General features: G+C 43.9%; 4 protein-coding genes across 4 annotated transcripts; 1 reads left to right on the plus strand and 3 right to left on the minus strand.

Moving 5' to 3' along the window:
* The first annotated feature begins 1,929 nt into the window (after positions 1–1,929).
* Hey (Hairy/E(spl)-related with YRPW motif) lies at positions 1,930–3,890 on the plus strand. Its single transcript, XM_076896429.1, has 3 exons — positions 1,930–2,567; positions 2,683–2,897; positions 3,505–3,890. Exons 1-3 carry the CDS (start codon positions 1,930–1,932, stop codon positions 3,888–3,890), a joined length of 1,239 nt encoding a protein of 412 aa, XP_076752544.1.
* Positions 3,891–5,463: 1,573 nt separating this feature from the next.
* LOC143424402 (uncharacterized) lies at positions 5,464–6,078 on the minus strand. Its single transcript, XM_076896430.1, has 2 exons — positions 5,908–6,078; positions 5,464–5,753 (listed from the first exon to the last, which is right to left on the minus strand). The coding sequence occupies exons 1-2, from the start codon at positions 5,950–5,952 to the stop codon at positions 5,493–5,495; spliced, it is 306 nt and encodes a 101-aa protein (XP_076752545.1). The 5' UTR covers positions 5,953–6,078; the 3' UTR covers positions 5,464–5,492.
* Positions 6,079–6,719: 641 nt separating this feature from the next.
* On the minus strand, positions 6,720–9,203 carry LOC143424922 (uncharacterized). Its single transcript, XM_076897314.1, has 3 exons — positions 9,070–9,203; positions 8,782–8,985; positions 6,720–8,710 (listed from the first exon to the last, which is right to left on the minus strand). Exons 1-3 carry the CDS (start codon positions 9,167–9,169, stop codon positions 6,720–6,722), a joined length of 2,295 nt encoding a protein of 764 aa, XP_076753429.1. The 5' UTR covers positions 9,170–9,203.
* A 3,435-nt stretch (positions 9,204–12,638) lies between these two features.
* Tram (translocating chain-associated membrane protein 1) lies at positions 12,639–14,612 on the minus strand. The gene is made up of 7 exons (XM_076896532.1): positions 14,371–14,612; positions 14,015–14,191; positions 13,803–13,918; positions 13,518–13,730; positions 13,311–13,420; positions 12,936–13,223; positions 12,639–12,839 (listed from the first exon to the last, which is right to left on the minus strand). Exons 1-7 carry the CDS (start codon positions 14,500–14,502, stop codon positions 12,742–12,744), a joined length of 1,134 nt encoding a protein of 377 aa, XP_076752647.1. The 5' UTR covers positions 14,503–14,612; the 3' UTR covers positions 12,639–12,741.
* Positions 14,613–14,965: the final 353 nt, after the last annotated feature.

A 14,965-nucleotide genomic window follows, 5' to 3' on the forward strand; every position in this document is an offset into this window, starting at 1 on the left:
ACCAGATGGCACAGACCGCGAGCCTTCTGACTCGACGGATTTTCAGAGACGTGTACGCATCTGTGAAAACGTGAAAAGATTCGTTTGTTTAAATTGTAGAATCGACCGCGATACGGCTTACCCATTTCCTTAGAAATGGAGAAGATTTCGAGGGGAGCATTCGTGTATCATTTATCGTTTATCGAGAGCTGACCTTTGTAACAGGATCGTCGATAAATCAGCACGGGCTCGCGGAGATGCGGCAACGCGATCGACGATAAATTCATATTTCCGATTGTTCGCAGCAGCACCAGCAACAAATCGTAAAGTAGTCGAACAGCCGGTTCTGGCCGTACACGCGCGCCCTGGGCATATGCGGTTACGTTACTCCGGAGTTACTCGAGTATTTCGAACAATATCTGCCAATTATCGAACGATTGTGCCGCGGTGCCAACTGTCAACTGGTCGATGGTCAACCGGCCGATCGGGGGAAGGAGTGACCACCGCGTACGATTAATCGATACACGGTCCATCACCCTCATCGAATGCCGACCGTTTGTTTTCCCAAGAAAAGATCACCGCGATCTGGACGGACCACGCTCGACTTTTTCCACGGACCACGGACGCGTTTAATTTCATGCGTGTTTGCTTAGCGCCGAGCGTTCGTTGTTTGTCCAGCGGATGGACCGATCGTGAAACAGATCCACTTGACTTTGGTCACACACGTCGCGCGATCCGAACCTAACCATGAATATAAATATTTTTCGGCAGCGACTAACTCCATACGATCTCCAGAACAGTAGCAAGAGTTCACTGGCTTGCCCGATTCCGCGATACGACTCGAAGGAGGAGGAGGAGGAGGTAGAGGAGCCGTTCAGGCGCACGTGCGTACGCGAGCAACGGAGACTCGCCGCCGCGGCACGCGACTTCACGTGGCGCGAGTCGCGTGCAGACCGGAAACGGTAGCTGGATATGTAAAGTGCTGTTAAACTTGTCCTGTCGGACGCGAAATTCGTGTTACCGGTTACCGGAACCATCCTGATCCACCCTCCCCTATTTTCCCTATCCTAACAGAATCCTCCGAGCCGACAAAAAGTTAACGCGACGCACGACGTTCCCACAGGCAGTCGGTCACCGGCACCGATAATCATGCGAGCGCGTGCCGCGTACGATCGCTGCGTGAGAACGACCTATCGCGATCGCACCCTCCCCCTCGTAAATGGTCACCCTTCGCGATTCTTGGCTAGCGTGGGAGTGTCGCGCTTACACCTAAAACGTAAGTGGTGAAGTAAGCGCGTGTAAGACGACGCGATACCCGTCGTCGTTAGACGATAGATGAAGAAGAGAAACGAGTACGCATCAAATAAAAACAAAGGTTTCGCGAAATCTCGCGCGAATCGAAGGGACGGGAGGAAGGCAGCGTGCGACCAGCAAAGCGCCACGAGCGTTCCCACGAAAATCGCTCCCTTTGATCGCAGGAGAGCAGCTTTGCCGTTCCCCCTTCGCTCTTTCTCTCCTCGCTCGACGCCCTCCCCTAGGCCCTACGTGTGTACGTGTGTGCGTGCGTGTGTGTGTGTACCTAAACTAGCTACGCGGATGGAGGGCGCGGAGCGAGCGCTTTTCACCTTGCGATCGGAGAAGTTGCCCCCACCCGAAGTAGGCGCGGCGTGGCGCACCTAGCAGTCCCCACCACGATCGCCGTCGGGGCCGGGGAACGAAACGGGGCACGCGGTCGTGTGTCGTCCCCGGGTCCGCCCGCACACGACATACGTCGCCCGCCACGCGACCAGTGCACACGCGCTCGAACGCGGGACCGCATCTTTTAAACGGAACCGCGCGCGATCGCGCGGCCGCACGCGACCGCGATTCTTCGCTCGTGTCCGCGAGTCTCTGGACTCTTTCCTTTTTCGGTTCGGTCAGTGGCCAGAAGAAAACGCTCGAACAAATACCATGTGGAGGGTAGTGGTCGCGCGATCGGACGAGAACAGCACGTTGTTGTCGTCCGAGATAGCCTCCGGCCCGGTTGCTGCTCCTGGTCACATCTCGGGCCTCTCAGGACCGCCGCCACCGCCGCCGCCTCCTTCCGGTCATCATCACCATCATCATTGGGGTTACCCACCGCCGCCTCATCCGTCTTACCAACCGCCCCAGCATCCCGATGCAACGCGTCATCACCACGACTCGCGTACCTCTCACGATCTCAGACCTCAGGAGCTCAGGCACGAGATCCACAGGTCGGAGATGAGGCATCCGTCGGAATTGCACAGGCCCGAAATCCCGAGGCATCATCACGACTTGACGGCGATGAGGCCGGATATGACCGCGGAAATTAGATCTAATCACGAGTTTCCCGACTTGAAAATCGACGTTGCCGATATCAGGGGTCAAGAGAACAGGCAGCAGCAGCAGCAGCAGCAGCAACAGCAACAGCAGCAGCAGCAGCAGCAGCAGCAACAACAGCAGCAGCAGCAACAACAGCAGCAACAAACGTCGCAACAAAGTCAAACTCATCAACAACGCAATCTGAAAAGATCCATGAGCGATTCCGATTGCGACGATGTTTTCTCCGAGGAGAGCGGCAAAGAACCGTAAGTGATAATTTGTATTTAAAGTAGTGGATACAATTGTATAGACCTGCGAATAATAGCGAATAAATCGGCGATACGCTACGATCTCGTAATTTTCCCCTTCGCGATGATGCAGATGCAACTCGCCGGGAGGCGATTCCTGTCAGCACGCTTCGCGAAAACGTAGACGGGGAATGATCGAGAAGAAACGTCGCGATCGGATAAACGCGTCTCTCGGTGAGCTACGAAGATTGGTACCCGCTGCGGCAAGGGATCCTCACAGCGGCAAATTGGAGAAGGCAGAGATTCTGCAGCTGACCGTCGAGCATCTCCGAACGCTTCGAAACAAAGGTGAGCAATGATACGTCGACTGATACGAACCGTTTCGGACGTTTTCCGCGGCGAACCGGAAGACACCTGTTGACCATAACAGATACACCGCGGACTTGACGCAACCGAATAACCATATGTTGTCCATGCGCGATGAAAGAAATATATGCGCGCGTAATTAAAGCGCACCCGGGAGCTCTCAAAACGAGGATAAAAATCCTCAATAGGACAAATCGTCGCCGCTCGGAGAGAAAGAGAGAGAGAGAGAGAGAAGCAGGTGCTAGAGGCAAATCGGAGATCCTGTGGGAAGCACAGGAAGTCAACGACTCTTCCGAAGTGGTGTTCCCACGATTGGTGCCGAGTTTGGTAGTGGTGGGGTGGTAGTCCCGGCACCCTTCGCGAAGGAGGCACCACGGTCGGGGCAGATGTCGAACCCTGTGGGAAACCGAGACTCCCGTTAATATACACACGTATACGTGTGCGTGCGCCTCTATGTATTTCGATTTATACATGCCCCCGCTTCCCTCCTCGACAAACTTTCTATTAGTATCTAAAGTAACCAAACGATTCCACGATCGAATCGTGGCTCTGTCGCGTATCGTTTTAATTGGTTCTCGTTACTTCAAAGGTCCAGAGGGATACGACAGCACGAAACTGGCAATGGATTACCACGCGGTAGGCTGGGGCGAATGCGCTGCCGAAGTTGGCCGCTACTTGGTAACGATGGAAGGCCTCGACGAAAGGGATCCTCTGAGGTTACGACTGCTCTCGCACCTGCAAAGCTTTCACCGTGATCATCCCCCGTCGGCTAGCGTACCACCAGCATCGGTGACCTCGTCGAGCACCAGCTACGAGCCAACCAGCACCGTTTCCACCGGAATGCCACCCGGGACGGGAACCATGCCACCCCTCTTGGGTGGAACCGCTCTCGGATGGGGCCAATACCCGGGACAGTATCCTCAGCAACAACACGGGAAACCTTACAGGCCATGGGGTGCCGAACTGGCCTATTGAGCGAGTGAGTGAATGAATGAGAGAGAGAGATAGTCTCGATGCGAGTACCTAATTGCGAAAAGAAAATGATATTATTTATTATTCGTCTCGTTTCGTGACGTTTCACGATCGATCGACAACCTTGTACAGTTTGTATATACATCTATAAACCCTAATATTAATGTAAATACGACGATTCTATCTTTTCACTTTGATTGTTCATTCTTGAAACAAGTGCCATTGGACGATTACCGTGTTGACGCGGGGTGACGGATTACGGGAACGCTGCGATACGCAATAAAAATCAAACTAATAACAACAGCAACAACGAAACAAACCGCAACAGATGCAAAGGGTAATCTTTCCCGATAACCTCGCTCTCATTCCCCAAGTAAACCCTCTATTCTAACTGGCGAACTGGCTCATTCTTATGCTAAATATTCGTCTCCTCTCTGGTTCCGTTCGTACAACAGGATACGAACCAGTTTCGCGACTCGTTAAGTAATAGTTTCGCAAATAATACGGATACGGAAAAAGCGCGGAAACGGGAAACTCGTTGGTGGAGACAATTTGGTGGCCGCCTGTGGTTTTTCTATGCTTTCTTTTTTCTCTTTTCTCTTTTACGATTATTCAAAAAACCCACAGGGAGCAAAACTAATTATCGAAAAGGAAAGAGCGGTGCGTGGACACGTGGCCATTGTTCGTAGATCCATCCGTGCCCCTCGTTTTTTGCTCCCGCCTCTTGCAGACGTTGCAAACCGTCCGCGATAATTGCCACAAGTATTATTTTAGTGCGCGCTAACAATTTTGTTCGATTCGACGGGCACACAGTTCGCTCGGATAGTGTATAGGGTGTACTGGGTACTATATATATATAGTACTTATAGATATATATATATATATATCTATCTACCGTTTTCGATCGCTCTAAAACTCCTCCAGACAATTGTCGATAAAACTATTTTATTTATGACATTCACGTCCGTTAAAAAGTCACAGCCCCATCGGATGTAAATACTTTTACAATATAATAATATCCAGACTCGTTCGTACAGATATCACGCCTACGTATACATGTATACACGCACGCACGCACGCACACACGCACGCACGCATATTATAGATGGTAGGAGTGAGTGTACATGTGCTTAAAACAATGGTCCACGAGAAAGAGCGTGCTTGCGCAAAATGTTGTCAACTAAACTAGACTATGTAAGTTTATACTGTTGCGCGAATTTTTTTACTTTAGTTTCCCCTATTTTATTCTCTTCTTATCGATCGTTCAACGATCAAGCGCAATCAAGCGTCTACTGAAATGAGATGAGACGTATCGCGGTTCCCGCGTAAGGCTATTCCCTTCTACTCTTTAAACGTTAAAGTTAGTTTAGAAGATAATTGTTACTTGAAAAATATAGCGAAAAGCTATACTACTCGAAAAAAATAATCGAACGTAGAAACGTATTTGATGGAACGGATTATGCGCATACGCGCCTGTACGATGCACATAGCTCGCGACGATCACGATCGACGTTTCGCCTCCTCGGATTCGTTCTCAGCCCGTTAAATCGGGTAAAGTTCTCGTACGAAGAAAGGAGAAGAAGGAGGAATGGTGAACGATCGGTGTTAGTTGAACATCTCGTTCTCGATGTTCTCATTGCGCTGGTTCTCCTCGTACTCGTCGCAGCAACAACACATCGAGACGCAATCCTCGGAGTTGTCGGGCAAGTACGTCGTGTACGTGTCGATACTCTTCCTGTCCAGGGATGACAGAGACCAGGAGAGGGACTCGGTCTCGAACTCCGGTATCGCCTCCTGCCAAGAGGTCAAGTTCTGTCCCGAGTTTTTCGGGGCCTTGCGGGTCCTCGTCGACAATCTCTTGATGGCCTGGAAATCGAGCCGGGCAACCGAAACGTAAAAGAAGAACGATTTAACGAGGCGACAGCCGTGGGTAAAGAAATTGGGTCGGCCGATACCGCGCGCGCCGGATTGGCCATGCAACGGACTCGAGATTTCTCATTAAAGATTGTCGTCGGCTTACCCTGAGGAGTCTACGACCGGATTTGCTCAGGAATTTTCTCAACATATCGACGGGAACCAAGCGCGATACACAGAATCGATTTGTTGAGCAGAGTGACGACGCGTTTCCACGGTGGCCAAGAACAACTGGAACGCGACGCGCACGCCTCGGTGTCACGCGAGCGAATCCCGCTCCGAGTCGGAGTACTGCCCTATTTATCACCTCTCTCTCTCTCTCCCCCCCGATTGTTAAACTAAACCCGCAAGATTTCCTTCAGCTACCGAATCGATTCGAGAGGGAGGGAGGGAGGGAGGGAGGGAGAGAGAGAGAGAGAGAGAGAGAGAGTAGCGTTGATTGAAAAATCGGAGCGCGGTAGACGCGTGGCGTGCTCGCGCGTACGCATGCGTACACGTGAAATTAGGCACGTGGCCGATGTAACGCGTGCGAGCCAAGTCGTTCTCACGCGACGGCACGCGACCACCGTCTACCCCCCCCCCCCCCCCCCCCCCCGATGCGTGCCGCCACGTGTCCACGGAAAACTCATAATTGTCATAACAAAAAGACAATACCGGCTACCTATTCGGTTTAAGCTCCCACCAGGATAAATACGATTTCTGTTTCAAAATTCTTCCTCAACGATCATTTATTGGACTTACTAGCTAGAAGAAGAATTGCGACTCATCCAAAGATCCATTAGAAGATCCATTAGAAGATCCATTAGAGATTAAACTTGAAACGAGAGTTAGTTCAAGTTTTAGTCAAGTTTATCACCGACTTTGTCAGTTACAAGATACAAAAAATCATTTCACAAAGAAGGAGAGAGATTGAGATGTTCAAGCATTCAGAAGGGGCGCGTGTAACGTGTCCGCATCGTACGGTATATTCTTTTTGTTGCCCGGCAATAACATTGGCACTGTTTTCACGCGAAGCTCGTACGGGAAGAAATCGTGGCAGAAATTATAAAAATCGTTTCGCGTACGGACGATACCGAGTCGTGCCATTTCTTTCATTAACGCGTTCAATTCGAGCCGGTAGTCCGAGTACGACACGCGTTTCATTATTAACGTCGTTACACTCGACAACTGGTGTACGAACTTCTCCGAGACGACTCTCGTTTCCAATTTGAACTTTGGTTCCATACAATTCCACAGATACTTATAAAGGCGATCGGTGATCCAACGATGGGGACGAGGAAGTCTGGGAGCTCTCCACGGTTGTCCGTTCACCAAGTAAGCCTTGTCGACTCGCTTCGAATTGCGTTTCGCTTTCGTCTCCCGCGACGATGACGCCTTTGCTTCAACGGGCTTCTCGTTTTTCGCTTTCATACGGGCTAACTCTCGTTCCCTCACTCTGGTCAGCTCGTTTTTGATTTCTTCTATTTTCCCTTTGTCGGAAAAAACTTGCGACACTGGTAGCATTCTGCCCGATTTAAAGAAATTCCTAATACTCGTCTGTCCCGTTTTTCGAGTCATTCGATTTACTACAGATCGAACCGACTCGTTTGCATCAGACGGAATTACACGGATTCCAGTCACGCGTTCAGTTTCATTTTCAATTTCGTATTCCTTCTCACGGGAGACACTTGAATTCAACTGAAATTGCTTCTTCGAACTCCTCGTCGAATTATTCCGTTTCACTGATCCATTTAAACTGTTATTTACGCAAGCTTCCAGTTTTTCAGACAGCGACTGTTCATCTTCTGCCTCTGATGACCAATCGCGTTCAATCGATCGTATTTGCGTTTCCTCTTCGACGTTTCCTGATCGAGTTTCCTCGAACGCGGCACGCGACGCGCTTAAATCCTTAGATTTCCGTCTTTCCGAAATATTTAAATCTCTACTACTATTCCTCTTCAGTTTCAGTTTATTTTCTGTAGATCTGTTGCTTCCGATCGTGGAATTTCTCTCCTCTTCCCGATTCAACGAACATTTCGATTTAGATGATACGCCAACTAAGTCAACGCCACTAATTTCTCCAAGCGAATCATCCGATTTGTTCTTCTGCTGATTTTTAATTGAGATTACACGTTCATCCGCAGCATCATTTTTTAATGTTTTCGAATTCTTTAATGATCTCAACGAGTATTCATGAATTTCACTAACCGCTGGCTTCTTTTTATTTACCGACCCACTTTTATCCATTTTATTACTTACTTCTTGCTCTTCGAGTACATCCTTAAACACATTTTCCTCTCTAGTTTTATAGCGTTGCATTAGAAACTTAGATTTCGGTCTCGATACCCTATGTTCCACGCTGCTGCTGCTGCTGCTACTACTACTACTATTCGAAGCATTGTCCTCCAGTTCTGTACTTTGCGCTTTTGGTGCAGGAAAAACTACTATTCGGTTATGAGTTTGCACAGTTTCGATTCCAGCAGGAATTCTACCCTTAATTGCGATTCGTGATTCATTGCACGAGGTAAAAGATATTCCGTTTGACACATTTTCTAATTCATGCTCGTTTAATACTTGGACGAACGCGTTCTTAGTTTGTTTCTTACGGTTTCTAGCAAAAATTTTTGGCTTTAATTTCAAAATACCAGTAACGTTTCGATTCTGGCTTTGATCCAAAGTATCTTCTTGCGTTTCATTCGACCGTTCAACATTTACGTCTACTTTGTTACTCGACAAAGAACTATTTACAGAACTTTCTCCTGCAGTTGTCGCTTCTACAGGTCCGAATCTAGTTTTTATCGTAGAGTCATTCAAAACATTTAAAAACGCATTACCTTCGGTTTTTTCTAACTTTGAACGTAAAGGAAATTTCCTTTTAGCGATTCTAAGCTCCTCTTCGGATTCTATCGTTGACTCGTCATTAGCCGCAACTAATAAAATATACCGATTAATCTGAAAAGTTTTCTAACGTATACAGTACCTATATACCAACCGAACATACCTTTCTCCACCCTAATTCTCTTTGCTTGCAAAGAATTTGAATTATTCGAATGCTCCAATGCTTTCCACCAGCCATCCTCAGCCTGGCTCGCTTCTATGCGCGAGCTGGAATCCAAGTGACGACTCGTTTGATTTAATGAACTCAATTTACTGGATGATCGTATCGCTGTATCGTTTTCCAAATTTTCCCACCAATACGGATGCTCTACAATATCGTTACCTTAATTCACTTTGACTTTAAACGTAAAAATAACCACGTAAAAATATGTATGCACGCATATACATGTACCGTCACCCAAATTATCCGTATCAGGATCCAGAATGGCAGAACCAACGCTCTGCCTGGTGTATCTGGATAACCGTTTGTTTAAACTCTTTCGCTTGGCCATTTTTCACGATCTTAAATATAATTTCACATCTTTTAACTGCTTTATGTAGATACCGTAATCGTTACACTATTCCGACTCGGACAACGAATGAGAAAAATAACTTTGAAAATCCGCTTACAATTTTACGTCAGTTTAGTTGATTCGCAAAGCCTTAACTTTTTTATATCCGTGGCGCCATTTCTGTGAAAAGTGCTGAAACTGCTCGCACATAATTATCGACAGCGAACGTAAACTACTCGTGAGATCCTCGATAAGATCATTTCTTCTTCATACTTTCATATTTTCATAACAATTTAATAAACAGATAAAAACTCTTCAACACATCAAATAAACTTGTAGAGAAACTCAAAAATAGAAAAATCTGACACAGAGTAGGAATTTCCTATCGAAATTCGCGCCATCTATTCGAAAAGTGCTGAAACTGGTAGCAAATCGTTACCGATAGATAATAAGTGAACTACTGTCTCCCTGGTGGCGCCATCTCTGTGAAAAGTGCTGAAACTGTTTGGCGATTAGTTTCAGCCCCTCGTTAAGAGATGGCGCGAGGAGTACGCGACGCGCGATAAATTCAAACTACTCATTCTATTCTAATTATTTCGTTTCATTAGAATGCTTCAAATGATAAACACATTGACCAATTGTTTTTTCCTTCTGTTATAGGTGCTACAGAGAGGAGGATAAAGCGTGGATCTTGAAGAAAAGTAACGAAGAACAAGGAATCCCGTCAGTTTCAATTATTGTAATTGTATTTGTTGCATCAGATCAATTGTAAAATATTGTAGTATAAGTAATTTCCTGTATATTTTACTAATTTTATTAAATAAAACAACTGATTAAGTGCAATTGTACAAGTTTATTCATTTGCCGATAACGTGTCCCCGTTCGATGCGTCCCTGTCAAGAAAAATTGCCGTAGCGTGACGCGTCCTAGTTTCTCCTCGAAATGGCATTATACGAATACTTTCAAAATTGGAAATGTATCAGGAGAACATGACGTCATAGGAGGTATCGCCGAAATTCCTGGAATTCTCGATGACGTCATTTCGAGGAAGTGGCACGGTCGAATACCTCCTCGCTACTTATGTTCTCCTGATACATTGCCGATTTTTCGAACAAAATTTCGAAAATCCGACTTTGTATCAGGAGAACATGACGTCATAGGAGGTATCCGGATAGTGCCATTTCTTGGAAATGACGTCATCGAGAATTCCTGGAATTTCGGCGATTCCTGGAAGTGACGTCATTTTCCTGGAAGTGGCGCGCATACCTCCTATGACGTCATGTTCTCCTGATACATTGTCGATTTTTCGAACAAAATCCTGAAAATCCGACTTTGTAACAGGAGAACATAACATATGAGGAGGTATCCGAATAGTGCCACTTCCTGGAAGTGACGTCATCGAGAATCCCTGGAATTTCGGCGATTCCTGGAAGTGACGTCATTTTCCTGGAAGTGGCGAGCGTACCTCCTCACTACTTATATTCTCCTGATACATTGCCGATTTTTCGAGGAAAATCTTGAAAATCCGACTTTGTAACAGGAGAACATAACATGTGAGGAGGTATTCGAATAGTGCCAGTTCTTGGAAATGACGTCATCGAGAATCCCTGGAATTTCGGCGATTCCTGGAAGTGACGTCATTTTCCTAGAAGTGGCGCGCATACCTCCTCACCACTTATGTTCTCCTGATGCATTTCCAATTTTTTTTTTTTCCCCGACCATGTATCAGGAGAACATGATGTCATAGGAGGTATCCGACGAGTGCCAGTTCTTGGAAATGACGTCATCGAGAGTTCCTGGAAGTGACGTCATTTCCCAGGAATTGCGAGGAGGTATCCGAATATGACGTCACTTCCGGGAACCTTAAAAATCTGTATCAGTTACTAGGAATTATTCGAATTTGGGAAAATGAGAAAGGAAATGTACTGGAAGGGGATAGAGTTATCGATAAATGAAGAAACCTGTTGAATTACAGTTAATAAGGTGTTTTATTTAATTAAATTATTAAAATATACAGCAAATTACTACTAATTTCAATAATATATGGATGAAACTACCTACAGTACAACATTTTACAATTACTAAGCTATTTTACAATTGATCTGGTGCAACAAATACAATTCGTTAATTTTCTTCAAGATCCACGCTTTATCCTCCTCTCTGCAGCACCTATAACAGATGGAAAAAACAATTGGTCAAAGTGTTTATCATTTGAAGCATTCTAATGAAACGAAATAATTAGAATAGAATGAGTAGTTTGAATTTATCGCGCGTCGCGTACTCCTCGCGCCATCTCTTAACGAGGGGCTGAAACTAATCGCCAAACAGTTTCAGCACTTTTCACAGAGATGGCGCCACGGGCTCTACAATATCTGTCACCTTTCTCTATAATATAACTACTGTAATATACGAGAAAATGCAATAAAATTACTAAACTATATTTAATAAACTATAATACAACTATTGAGATATATAAGAATGTACATGTATTAAGTACAATGTATTAGTTTTATAGCAATTTCTTGTACAGTTCAGTAGTTTTATTGTAATTTATTTAATATTTAGATTGCCAGCTTTAGATGTAAGAGAGAGAAACTTATGTTAGATAGCTATACGAAAGAGTGAGACGGTTGATACCGACCCTACTTTAGAACCCGTCGCGCCATCTCTGCGGTATGTAGCGAAACTAATGCCCGATTAGTTTCAGCGCTTCTCTAGGAGATGGCGCCACTGGTCGGTAAGTAGTTTACTTCGCTGTCGATAACGCTGTGCGAGCAGTTTCACCACTTTTCACAGAGATGGCGCCACGGGTACTAAAGTAGGGGTCGGTATCATCTGCCACTCTCTTTCGTATATTTATATCTTTCTCCCCCTTACTTCTAAAGCAGGAATATTGCATATTGACAGACATTTTGGTGTAGTTAGCCAACAATTATGAGTACCGACAGTTATATTTTTTTTTTTTTTTTTTTTTTTTTTTAAGTCGTCATAAGAGTAATATATAACACGATATACGGTAGGGGTTTAAAATGTCTTTTCGTATGAAAATTGCGCAATATGTAGTATTTATAATTTACATTTACATACGTTACTTAACATTCTCACTTGCCACCGACAATCGCTGTATCGAGCTAGATTATAAAAAATAATAAAAACAAGTATATAGTCTTATATCTTTGTTTCATGTTAATCTATTTAAGAATCAAAATGACTAAAGTTGTCAGTTGTTAGTTTTTTGTCATTTTTAATATTCGTCAATGGAACGTAATTCCGGCAGGCGGTATCCAGAACTGAATAAATAAATACGTGTAAAACGCTACCGAAATTGATATACACACGTATGCGATATGTCAATTAGCTTTTCCTTCGTAGGTATAAAATCGATCTATATTTAAGGCAAACGTGAAATATGCCACGAAAAGATCGTTTAATAATATGTGCCTCGGAACGATGCGCGAACATAGTAAACGTTTTCACAGATACTATTATTAGAAATCCTATTTATAAAACATGAGTAAATGAAATTAGAAATTTGATCAGCCTAGGATGAAACTATTATTTGTATGAAAAGTTTATTTTGCTTTCGCGGATGAACGGGATCTAAGATTTTTTTTAGTCGCTTGATCAACTTCTGGAAGATCGTCATCCTCGGACATGGCAGACTTTTTCCCTAAACAACAATAAGATTCGCGGCATAAGTTGCAATTTTTCGTTTAAACGTACAAGTTAGATTAAACATTTGATGAATTTGATGAATTTTCTTTACCCTCTTTTTTCTTCGATTTCTGCTTCGACTTCACTGTTGTTTGTACGGGAACTACATTTTCACGGGCACGCTTAATTTGCCTCGAAACGAAGACGTAAGAGAGGTAGGCTTGGAAAGTAACGATGATACTCAAAGCCGAGTATCGTACAATTGGAACGTTGAACTTTCCAGTTGAAAAATCGAATGCACTTTCAACTTGATTTAAACCGTACAAGAACACTAAAGTTGTAATAGCCAGTGTTGCGACACGTACGAAAACATATACCGAATTAGCAACGAGGAATGTCACTGCGATAGAAGCAATTACAATTTATTATTGAAAACAATTATTATTTAACATAAATTAATATACCCAATGAAACAGTATGTACTTACTCCTTGTTACCTTCTCCTTTTTCCCAATAAAATGTACGAGTCTGGCCCCGTGTAGCATAACGTCTCCTATGTAATGTAGAACCAACAGTAATATCCCTACTTGCTGGAAACTGTACGATTAAAACGCGTAAGCATTAGAAATGTCATTTCACTTTTGTTAATACACATCACATACCGTTAATAAATAATACAAGTTCTATGTCATACTTGGAAATGTAAGCGGAGAGGGTGAAGAGCAATCCGATGGTTGCTTGTACAAAGCGAGATGGTATATCTTCTTTCTTCACCCTTTGGAAATACAATTCCGGATAACAGTGCAACCAATAAGCAAATTGACCGATAAAGAATAATTTTGAGGAGAAGGACAATGGCACGGGATATTCCTTCCATAACGAACTTATGTTTAACAGCAAATCGTCTCTGAAAAACAAAAACCGTGTACGATCATTATACACGACGATAATTGCACATTAATTGCCTTTTATTACCCACCTGATAATTATGTCTATGCCCCACATAATGGACAGTACGTAAAACAGGACAAGCTGACTGGATTCATTGAATTTAGCAAGCTTCACTTTGCTCAGATGTAGACGTTTTGAAACTTTCTGTAAATATCGTACAAATCGGAGACTATATAAAAAAAAAAAAAAGAGAAAAAATAGAGAAAAAAAAGAGAAAAAAAAAGAAAAAAAGAGACTTACGTCGAAGATGTAATCTTGAAATACAGCGTGCATTACGATTGTTATCAAGAAATAAAAGAATATTGCACACGCATCCTTCCAACCGGTAGTATATTTGGTCGGTGCAGTCGGATCTTCGATATCGGAAGTTATATTGTGATGAATAGCAATGAATGTATATGCCCACGGTGATGTTGCCTGAAAAAAATGATTCGAGGTAACGCGTAATAATAAATAACATATGGTGATGTGAAAGAAAAGGTAGAGAGAGATGATGTAACATATCTAGTCGAATAATCGAGATTAAATGAAAGATGAAATGTTTACTCGTAACTCGGTGAAACGTGTAAAAAGGCAAAAGCAACTGGAATGCTTACCTGGACCATTAAACCAGTAACGAAGATCATAGCCAGGCAAGAAACGATATCTCCATGGTTTTGAATAACAAATTCATGACTGAATATGGGAGGGTTTTTATTCGAATTCTTCCGACCTTTGATCGCGACCATTTTTCACGAGTAAACCTCCGTTTCCTTTTCTCGTCACGTTATATTAGATTACGTTAGAGAAGTGGTGGTATCGTGTCCATCTGATTCGCAGCACTGCCACGCACTGCTGTCAAACGATTAAACGTGCGCACGAACACCAGAGGCATACGAGCGGCCAACATCGAACAATGTGGCGCTTTCTATCATTACTCGTTGGCACCACGTGAATCATAATAACACTGTAATAACTGTGCATAATAACTGTTTACTAAAATTATTACCTTACATTATTTTATTTCCATTTATATACTATAAATATTACTGTACGCTCTAGTTACATTACACAATTAAACTTAAATTAATTCATTAATAATAATGGACAATAATATCAATAATAATGGATGGTCTATTGTTTCCAAGTGCGAGGTATGTTCATTTAAAATTACCGATCTATGTAATATATCGTAATTACATAGCTTTTAAT

This window comes from Xylocopa sonorina, chromosome 6, assembly GCF_050948175.1.
Source record: "Xylocopa sonorina isolate GNS202 chromosome 6, iyXylSono1_principal, whole genome shotgun sequence".
Classification (NCBI taxonomy): Eukaryota; Metazoa; Arthropoda; class Insecta; order Hymenoptera; family Apidae; genus Xylocopa; species Xylocopa sonorina.